Raw genomic sequence first — 11003 nt, forward strand, 5'->3', positions numbered from 1 at the left:
TGTTACAATAATACTACCATGAATAATACTACTATAACTGAATTCCATCCCTTGAGGGGACTGATTTGTATAGGGTATACTACACCTAAGAGGAGGGCATTATGGGTGCATATCCTCCGAAAAGCCTGGAAGAAGACACTTGCTTTTGGGGAACAACTCTGCACCTCTATAGTTCCTAGAGGGCAGCTGCATGTATAGCTGTAATTATGAATATCATTTTATGGGATGAGAATAATTATTGTTGCAATGGTACTGCATAGGTAAATAATAAGACGCTATCATGCATAAATATATGTGCTGTGCTAAGACAGAAATTGGGAATGTGAATAATAGGCTAGGCTTCATCATTTCCTCACTTCACTCTGCTGCTGTACACATCATGTCAATGTTCGTGTTTGTTGAATTTTAATAGATATTGCTCAGTTGACTGTGTAATTAGAATGCTCACGGAATGACGATTCAACTCAATGATAATGATGATTATTGTGTGCTTAAAAATTCATTATCATGAAACAATTAAAAAAAAATTTATAGAGACAGTTTATCTTCCTATAATTATTATAACCTAACTAACATTGATGTCCACTTCATATATCTGAAACAGCAATGTGTTGCTTTGTAAATACTCGGGTTCCAGTTTAGAGAGAGCAATGAACTTGTGTGGGCCCCACCCACCTCCCCTCTCCCCCTCCGTAACTCGGCTGCAATATAAGTCATCCATATTTTCTAAGTAGGTGATCGAATACGTTTCGTGCTCTTTACTATTGACTTGATTTAATAATCGAACAGAAATAATCCCACGAAACGGCCATTTCAGAGAATCATCAAACTCTCCTCTCATGAACTGTACACCCAGGGAGACATGTGTTCCTTTACCAGCAGCCGTTCCATTCGCAATCACACTGAGACAGATCTTGTAGCCCTGAGGGTGTGTGTAGACTGGAGGAGACCACCAGCTATAGTTGTTTTTTTTGTATTGTTCGAAATTTGACATCGTGAGGACTGGGGGACCCAGCTGTCCCAGTGGCCTTGGGTTAACATTAGAGGGAGCAGTCTTGAGCGCTTGTTGCAATGGCTCCAATTTAGCCATTCTGGTAGTATTTGACTGTATCATCGCGTGTAGTATTGTGTTCCTACGACTCAGTTCATCATTCTCAGCAACCAGGACACTGATCTGAAGTTGTTGTGTTTTAATATCAAAGTTTTGGTTAGCGATTTGTTCTTGTTGCTTGGCATTATTGGTGGCTAATAGAGAGATGTGTGTGAGTAGGTTCTCTCTCAGGTGTTCTGGCATGTCTTGTCGAGGGAGTTTCACAGCACAGCCTACGTGGTGGAAGTCACAGTTGATGGTGGTCAGGGGGCATCCATCGGCAACATGGCTGTCTATATTCGGACGTTGGATAGTTGAACCACACTGGTTAGGGCAGGGGACAGGGAAGGACCCACACACAGGCCAGTGGTTGTTGGTGACATCATCATAGGTAGACTTGTAATCATGGCAGTGCTCACAACCGAATGGTCGTTTGGGGCAATCCTTAGTTTGGTGGTTTTGAATGTACCTTCGCTGCTGATGGTTCTCGCAATTATAGATGCAATTGATCTCGACAAACTGACATCCATCGAGGTGTGTCTCTGGCAGTGGATCTGTGTTGAGGTGTTTGTCAAGCTGTCTCAGTTCCCCCGTCCACTCACACCCGTCTTTCTGGTAGCTACATCGAACTTTCATACTGTAGAGCAATTGTTTGATTCCCTGATCAAGAAAGCAATTAAATGCTGTAGCCTTGCAAGTTGGACAAGAACTTTTACTGTCTTGAACACGTTGAATACAAGCTTTGCAAAACCTCTTTCCACAGCATGTGACCTGGTGGGGCTCTCGAATAGTCTGGAGACAAACTGGACAATCAATTTGTAGATTTTGAGGTGAAGGCTCGAGAAACTCGCAGTCAAATCCCATCACATTCTTTATTTGTTTAAGCCTATAGAGAAAAAGAATGCACAGTAAATAAGTGTCATTGTAGAAGTACAGTACAATGCATTCGTACACACACGCACACACACACACACACACACACACACACACACACACACACACACACACACACACACACACACACACACACACACACACACACACACACACACACACACACACACACACACACACACACACACACACACACACACACACACACACACACACACACACCCCAACACTTACTGTCCAGTGGTCTCGTGTGTGGGATCAACAGGTGACGTGGCCAGTGCCTTATCACTCTGTGCATGAGTGTAAGAAAGTATGAAGCAAATTAGTTGCTAGTCGAAACACAAGTAGGTTTATATATATACCACAAGTTGCTTTAGAGAGCAGCCATATGTTGCAATGGTAATACAATACAGCAGCATTAAATACTGTGCCATTATTTCCTAGTAAGGAAAAGCCACAAACTGCCTACACATTCACTGTGGTTTTAATAGCTATAATAGTACAAAACTCACCTGATATAAAGTGTGCTCTTCACATCTATCCAGTAGCAGAACGTGTAGTACAGACGGAGTGAGTTCAGCTATTTCTTTTCTTTGCTCTGCAGTGAGAGGGAGTACAACAGCTTCTCTTGGCAACAAGAACACCAGCTTTGTACAGCCATTATCAATCGATTCGATCAGCACATTTGATACATGAACCTTAAAAATTCTTGCAATTGAGACTCTAATGTCTCGATATGGTAGGGAATCACCGTCAAGCTTGAAACACAATTTAACTGCTGTTGTTGGACATTCACTGCGTTTAATTTTGTGTGGTACTACTCTCCAGTCAGACAGGAAATCTTGGAGGGCTTTAATATAATCAGCAAACTTCTTCTTGTCACTATCGTCTCCAAATTCGTCAACAACATTTTCAAGAAGGTTGTAATCCAAGAAGGACCAGAATTGTGATACAATCACAAACACAGCATCTATTGTATCAGCGGTATTCAGCTCCTGTTGACAGCTACTAATAAAGAGACTTCCGTTCCTTTTTAATGAACCACGTCTGCTCTGAAAGCTGAGTATAAATGCAGACAGTTCTTGTGGATAGATTTCTCTTCTTTTCAGTGACTTTCTTATATTCAACGATAACCGTGCATACTCGAGTTCCATAGAGCTGATGTCACTCTCCATTTGTTGGGCACCATCACTCGTCACACCAAGATCAGGCACATCTATAAATGATGAATATAACAGTTCCATTTGTTGCCTGCACTTTTTTCTATAATAAATTATTGATTAACCAACCTTGTTGGCAACGTTCCATTCTGACTTGTTTGGCCAAGGCAGTTTCTCCAACAGGCACAGAGTACAGAGCTTCAGACAGCTGCCTCCATGTGGCCTCACCTCTGTTCAACCATTTAGCCAAGACTTGCTCCAGTTGATCGGCAGGGTTCCGATAACGCGAATCAATAGCTTCGAGGTCTCCATGAGCTAGCTCCAATTCCAAGCCAATCCTTCTCCACTTTGCCCGAGCCTCGAACACGGCTTTGTAGACTTGTTTCAGGTCACTTTGGTTGAGGTAGTCTGAAGCTGTAGCTGTTCAAGGAGTTAATTAAGAAAGCAATAAACATAACATGATCTGTAGGCATGCAGCTAGCTGTAGACCAACAATGCAATACACAATAATAATTATACATCGAGTATTCATTTATATAAATACCTTCACGACCTTCCAGACCAGGAACCGGAGTTGACTTGAGCAGACCTTGTAAGCTACTAGCCATTATATAAAGCTTCAGAAGATGATCTATTATTAGTCTACAGAGCCCCACCCCCATCCATACATGGGTATGTATAAAATTTGTAATACCGTATAGCGCGAAATTTTCGAGGCACTTATATTTCGTGGATTGGCCTCTAAAAGCCATTTCGTTGCACAATGTTCGCGGAATGACTGCTTACCGGAAGCCACGCCTTTAAATATTTGCATGATAGCAGGTAATTCTTATTAACGAACACTTTTCGTGGACTTAATTTTCGTGTAGAATTCCAACCCACGAAATCCGCGAAAATTAAGCCCCTCGAAAATTTCGCGCTATACGGTAATTATAAATTGTTATGTGTATAATAAACTGTACAAAAAGAATATTAGGTAGAAAATAATAAATAATAAGCGTCCATCATAAATATGAATACAACACACTGGGGTGTTGTGCTGGGAGAACAAAATTGGGAAATGTGAAAAGCTATACAAAGAATTCTTAATAGTTTATTCTCAGAGTTAATTAGAGGGTCCACGGGGTTTCCCCTCTCTCTCCAACACATCGTACAGCACTTGGAAGAGACAGTTGCCAGCCACAAAGTCGTTGTCAACCAGATTGATGAGGTAGTAGGTGTCGGAGATGTGCTTGATAAGCTCTTGAGATGTGGAGCTTGGTGTGTACAGCTTGGCCCAGTGTGTGTTCCACAGAGCAAACGCTTCATCCTGTATGTGTGTGTGTGTGTGTGGTGTGTGGTGGGAGGTGTGTGTGGTGTGGTGGGAGGTGTGTGTGTGTGGGTGTAGGCAAGACTCTAATGATATACGATCACAACACAATCCACTAGACAAAATGGACGATTTCGGCCCGAAAGCAATTTTTAAAGTGCTATACTCACCTTCCAAATATTGAAGCTGACAGGGTCGACCACAGTGGGTTGAACTATCTCCTTGCCTGGGAAGACGCCCCAGGTGACGGCAATGGGCTGGGTGGAGTCAGTGTCGGACAGGTTCTCAGTGCCCAGCTTGTTCACAATGTGATAGCTCACTGAGGGGTAGTTTTGGAGCACCTCCACCAATATCGCCATGTACTGCGGACTGGTGAAGAACTCGAGATAAGACTGCATGGGATGGAGGGGGGAAGTATGTGGTGGAGAGTTGCATAGGATAAAGATCACTCTAGGTACACTCTAAGTCATCAATGAATATCATTATAATGTAATTACTCTCCCTCAAAGACAATGCACGTAACACCATACAATGAATGGCTATATAATAATTATAATTTATACTGTATTAACTAGTGCTCAAGCTGGCGCTGTGCTAATGCCTCTCGCCATGTTTTTGCTTTCGCTCAAAAGTATTAATAATTATGATTTCAAATTGACAAAATAGGTGGTAGCAAATTGAATGAACATTAAATACCGTAACAAATAATACAAATTGAAAATAATGTGATAATAGAGCACATTGCTCGCATGTTTTAGTTTAGTGTGTGTGTGCATGCGTCCATGTGTGTGTGTATGTGTGTGTGTGTGTGTATGTGTGGTATAATTACATGTATGTGTGCATGGTAAGTAAATGTGTGTACGTGTGTGTGGACTATGACATCAGAGAGAAACACTGCGTGTGAAAAAGCTACTGTTCATTGTCGGGATCAATGCTAAGATCAAGCCTTAATCTCTTTGGTGCAGAGTAAGGGCAAGTATGAAAGTTATCTCCGTCTTGGCAATTTTCACAATGCACTTATCAATGGCCAGATTACAAAGTATTAAACAGAGTGCAGTGTAGCTAGCTCTGTAGCTAGCTTTGCAGCTCTTTCCTGACTTTTGTAGCTAACAAAAACCTAGCGCTTTAGTGCAAGACTAACTTATAAGTTGCATAGAAACTTTGTGCGGACAGGTGATGCTACGAAAGATTCTGAAGAGACTGCAACAGCCTTCGATGTGAGTCAAACTAGCCATAACTAGAGAAAGAAGCTTTAGTTTGCTAATCCACGAATCAAAATCCAAGAGAAGGTGACTAGAAGCCTATAGAAGCTGTTAGTTTTTGTCTTATTGCAACCGTTGAGCATTTACAGCTGGAACAGACACACAGACACACACACACACAGTCAGCTTTACCGTATCCCTCGTGTGGCTACGCCTCGAGGCATAATTATTAATGTTCTTACAATGAAGCAGCTTTTGCTACTGTATAGGCAATAGTGCATTTCACTAATTATTATAGAGCCTACAATTAGTAGCCTTGGTTACCTTCTGATACACATATCCTCCTTTGCTACCCCAGCCTACAATGGGGTCAGTGGAGGGTGTGGCATTAATGGCGGGCTGACTGTTGATGGTGAGGAAGCCATGTTTGTTGACATGTGCTAGACTCTGAGTGAGCAGAGACGTCTCCAGAGCAAAGTCCTCGTCATTCCACGGGATCGTGCTCACCTGGTGGGGAACGTTAATAACACAAGAATGTCACTGAGACTTACCGCATATTATTATAACAATAATTATTCTCTCTAATTCTACTGCAATTGTACTGTATTCTACCCCAATAGCACTGCATGCTTCACTGTGCAAATTCCAGTGATTAGTACATCACGACTTAGATGACTATAGTACAGGCCTAAATGCATGTACCAGCAAGACACCAGCTCTCTCTCACCTTGACTCCATTCTTGTTCTTTTTCCCGATAATGTGGCACTCAAACACATCGAACACGTCTTGTTCAGTGTCCAGCTGCTCTCCCCATATTGCACGCAGTCGCTCAGGCTTGTGCCGACTCCGCAGATAAAACAAGTAATAATCTCTCAGCTCTCCGAAAGCAGGCAATGACGAATTGCCCCAGCGACCATTAGGGAAATTGTCCTATTCTAGAGTACGATGAATGTAACTTTTCGGGCGCATGGACCAGAAAATTGGGCGAACATCTTCTGAGAATCGTTTATGATTGACGGGAGCTTTCCAGAGGAGAGTCTTGAGGATGAGGGGGTCCTCACACCAGAGGCCCAGTTGTTGTAGGATCTCAATGACTGCCACCTCTCTGTTGAGGGTGTAGAAATGGAGGTATTGGGTGAAATAGAAGTTAATAAAAGAGAAATAATACGTACTCATCTTCCATAGAGCTAATGTCACTCTCCATTTGTTGTGCACCATCATTATGCTTTCCTTAACACCAAGATCAGGCTTTGTAGACTTGTTTCAGACACTTTGGTTGAGGCAGCTTGAAGCTATAGCTGTACAAGGAGGTAAGAAATAAACACACTGAAATCACATACTTGTCTATAGCTAGATATCAGGCTCATCACATTTCCCAGTCCTAGTCAAATTCATTACCTTAATTGGAGTAGTGGGAGCAATCCTGAGGTACGTCGAGGGTGTCTTTGTCTTCCTCTAGCTCTCTTAGCAAAGCCATGTGGGAGAATGTCCTTCTTTTTTGCCTCCACCATGTGCTTAAAAGTGGAGGCAAGAAAGAAGATCTCATTCAGTGCATGTACAGTGTCTGCCCATTGCCATGCCTGCTGTTGCTCTGGTTCTGCATTGCTCTCTGAAATACAACAAACTCTCTACAAAATATATCTACACCTCTCTGCAAAAAGGAACATAAAAACCCTCTGTAAAAAAAACAGCACCATTTTTTTTAAAACCCTCTAAAAAAACAGCATCATTATTTTTAAAACAGCACCATTTTTTAAAACCCTCATTAAAAAAAACAGCATCATTTTTTACTGCTAATTTTGGCGGTGATCACCTCCCATAAATTAATAATGATCATTCTACGAATGAATCCGTTCATATTGCAAGTGCCATTGCAACCAAACAAATGGAGAAAAGTGAACTCTAACCTAGAAGGAGAGGACATTTTGATTGCAAACTAAATAATCTTGCATGTGTTATCTGTGACAACAATCATTTCCTCACTTTACTACTGTACACTGCATTATTGAATAATTATGAAATTATAGTGCAATTAAAGCAATCCCTCCCACGGAACAAAGATTTTAACTCGTTGATTATCACGAAAAATTTTGTTCATGTATTATAATTATAGAGAGACAGTTCGTACTTCCTAATTTACAACGATGGTGTAATCCTAGCACTACAGTGTACGTTCTGTTCACACTCTGACCTCTCCACTAATCATAAAAATCAACTGATTATCATTAAAAAGAGGTTTCTTTAGCATATTATGAGCGAAAAACTTGCTAATCCCCCAACCGTGAATAGCTCGTTCACGATACATCACACGACTGCAGCGCTCTATGGGCACACGGTCGTCATAGACAATAGTGTCTATATTGTTAGGCTGTCCGTTTTGGTCTACTAATTGTATCGATATTGAGCCTCGAAACGGCCATTTCAGAGAATCGTCAAACTCTCCTCTCATGAAGTACACTAACACAGAGATGTGTGTTCCTCTACCATCGCCCCAGCCGTTAGCAAACACAAGGAGACAGATCTTGTAGCCCTGATGGTGGGTGTAGACTGGAGGGGAGTACCACTGATCGTTATCTCTCTTGTGCTGTTGGAAGTTGTTCATAACAATACCATCTGAAGGCACTATATGTATGGTTTCCGTCCTAGGAGGATCGGCAAGTGGAGATCGTATGAGCCCTTCCAAAGCCTCTATTTTGGTTCTCAGTTGCTGATTGTCTGTTTTGATTTTAGCGCAATTGTCCTTCAGCTCTTCGTATTTACACAATGTTTGTACGCTGCTACTCGATAAACTTTCGTGTTCTTCAACTAATGTTGCATGGCTTTTCGTTAGCAATATATGATTTGCAGCCAATTTCTTGTGATCTTTTTCCAAATTAGTGTGAGCATTTTGCAGTGTTGAATATGCGCTGGCTAGTGTCATATGATCAGTAACCATTAGTGATATATGGTGGATACTTGCTCTCACATGTTCTGGCATGTCTTGTCGAGGGAGTTTCACAGCACAGCCTACGTGGTGGAAGTCACAGTTGATGATTGTCAGGCGGCATCCATCGAGTTGTGTCTCTGGCAGTGGATCTGTGTTGAGGTGCTCATCAAGCTGTCTCAGTTCCCCCGTCCACTCACACCCGTCTTTCTGGTGGCTACAGCGAACTTTCAAACCATAGAGCGATTGCTTGTGTCCTGTGTCAGGGAAATTGGAGAAACCTTCTGTGTTGCAAGTTGGACAAGGCTTGTTTTTGATCTTGACAGTTTGGATACACGATTGGCAATACTTCTTTCCACAACATGGAACCTGATATGGTTCTCGAATAATCTGGAGACAAATTGGACAACGACTTTGGAGAATTTCAGGTGGAGGCTCGAGAAACTCGCAGTCAAATCCCATCACATTCTCTACTTGTCTCACATTGCTCTTCAGTTGTTTTTTTAACCTAAAAATAATACACAATCAATAATTGTCACATACAATGCGTATATAAATATCGTATAGCAGGTATTATTATTTCGAGGGTAAACTTTCGCAGATTGAAAGGTTTTCTGCTTTTCTGCAGCATGCATGCTGATATTAAATTTGTGAGTATAAATGTTCGCGGTACATGCTTGATCAGCGAAAACTGTGAACATTTATACCCTCGAAATATACCCGCTATACGGTATACACCACCCAACACTTACTGTCCAGTGGTCTCGTGTGTGGGATCAACAGGTGATGTGGCCAGTGCCTTCTCACTCTGTGCATGGTGTAAGATGATCAATGAAGTGTGAACCAAATAAGCTGTTAGTCAAAACACATGCACAAGTTGGTTTAGAGAGCAGCCATACATAATACAGTTAGTACAGCTGTATATGAAGTGCCCACATATTTCCTAGTAAGGAAAGCCACACACAGCCGACACATTCACTGTGGTTGGGTTTTCACTTGAACTCACCTGATATAAAGTGTGCTCTTCACATCTATCCAGTAGCAGAACGTGTAGTACAGACGGAGTGAGTTCAGCTATTTCTTTTCTTTGCTCTGCATTGAGAGGGAGTACAACAACTTCTCTTGGCAACAAGAACACCAGCTTTGTACAGCCATTATCAATCGATTCGATCAGCACATTTGATACATGAACCTTAAAAATTCTTGCAATTGAGACTCTAATGTCTCGATATGGTAGAGAATCACCGTCAAGCTTGAAACACAATTTAACTGCTGTTGTTGGACATTCACTGCGTTGAATTTTGTGTGGCTCTACTTTCCAGTCAGACAGGAAATCTTGGAGGGCTTTAATATAATCGGCAAATTTCTCCTTGTCACTATCGTCTCCAAATGCTTTAACGACTTTTTCAAGAAGGTTGTAATCCAAGAAGGACCAGAATTGTGATACAATCACAAACACAGCATCTATTGTATCAGCGGTATTCAGCTCCTGTTGACAGCTACTAATAAAGAGACTTCCGTTCCTTTTTAATGAACCACGTCTGCTCTGAAAACTCAGTATAAATGCAGACAGTTCTTGTGGACGGATTTCTCTTCTTTTCAGTGACTTTCTTATATTCAACGATAACAGTGCGTACTCATCTTCCATAGAGCTAATGTCACTCTCCATTTGTTGGGCACCATCACTCGTCACACCAAGATCAGGCACATCTATAAATGATGAATATAACAGTTCCATTTTGTTTCCTGCACTTTTTTCTATAATAAATTATTGATTAACCAACCTTGTTGGCAACGTTCCATTCTGACTTGTTTGGCCAAGGCAGTTTCTCCAACAGGCACAGAGTACAGAGCTTCAGACAGCTGCCTCCATGTGGCCTCACCTCTGTTCAACCATTTAGCCAAGACTTGCTCAAGTTGATCCTCAGGGTTCCGATAACGCGAATCAATAGCTTCGAGGTCTCCGTGAGCTAGCTCCAATTGCAAGCCAATCCTTCTCCACTTTGCCCGAGCCTTAAACACGGCTGTGTAGACTTGTTTCAGGTCACTTTGGTTAAGGCAGTTTGAAGCTGAAGCTGTTCAAGGAGTTAAGAAAGCAATAAACATAACATGATCTGTTGCATGCAATACACAGTAACAAGAGTGCATGATATTAAACATTGTATTGTTATTATTAACAACATCAAGTATTCTGTAGCTAGCTAGCTGTAGACTAGACCAGCGCAGCAATACACAATAATAATTGTACATCGAGTATTCATTTATAATACCTTCACGACCTTCCAGACCAGGGACAGGAGTTGACTTGAGCAGACCTTGTAAGCTACTAGCCATTGAAAAGCTTCAAAAGATGTTCCACTGTATATACCGGTATAGCTAGTGTAAGTATACAGAGCCCCACCCCCATCGACATCTTCTAACATT

At 41.7% G+C, this 11003-nt stretch overlaps 2 protein-coding genes and 1 pseudogene across 2 annotated transcripts; all 3 read right to left on the minus strand.

Annotated features, from left to right (window-relative positions):
• Positions 1-452: 452 nt before the first annotated feature.
• Positions 453-3792, minus strand: LOC135334188 (TNF receptor-associated factor 6-like). The gene is made up of 5 exons (XM_064529278.1): positions 3689-3792; positions 3274-3564; positions 2497-3200; positions 2219-2274; positions 453-1976 (listed from the first exon to the last, which is right to left on the minus strand). Exons 1-5 carry the CDS (start codon positions 3750-3752, stop codon positions 566-568), a joined length of 2526 nt encoding a protein of 841 aa, XP_064385348.1. The 5' UTR covers positions 3753-3792; the 3' UTR covers positions 453-565.
• A 279-nt stretch (positions 3793-4071) lies between these two features.
• LOC135334224 (methylenetetrahydrofolate reductase (NADPH)-like) lies at positions 4072-7378 on the minus strand (annotated as a pseudogene).
• Positions 7379-7717: 339 nt separating this feature from the next.
• On the minus strand, positions 7718-10981 carry LOC135334191 (uncharacterized). The gene is made up of 5 exons (XM_064529281.1): positions 10850-10981; positions 10364-10654; positions 9586-10289; positions 9332-9387; positions 7718-9087 (listed from the first exon to the last, which is right to left on the minus strand). The coding sequence occupies exons 1-5, from the start codon at positions 10911-10913 to the stop codon at positions 7836-7838; spliced, it is 2367 nt and encodes a 788-aa protein (XP_064385351.1). The 5' UTR covers positions 10914-10981; the 3' UTR covers positions 7718-7835.
• Positions 10982-11003: the final 22 nt, after the last annotated feature.

The sequence above is a fragment of the Halichondria panicea genome, chromosome 3, assembly GCF_963675165.1.
Source record: "Halichondria panicea chromosome 3, odHalPani1.1, whole genome shotgun sequence".
Classification (NCBI taxonomy): domain Eukaryota; kingdom Metazoa; phylum Porifera; class Demospongiae; order Suberitida; family Halichondriidae; genus Halichondria; species Halichondria panicea.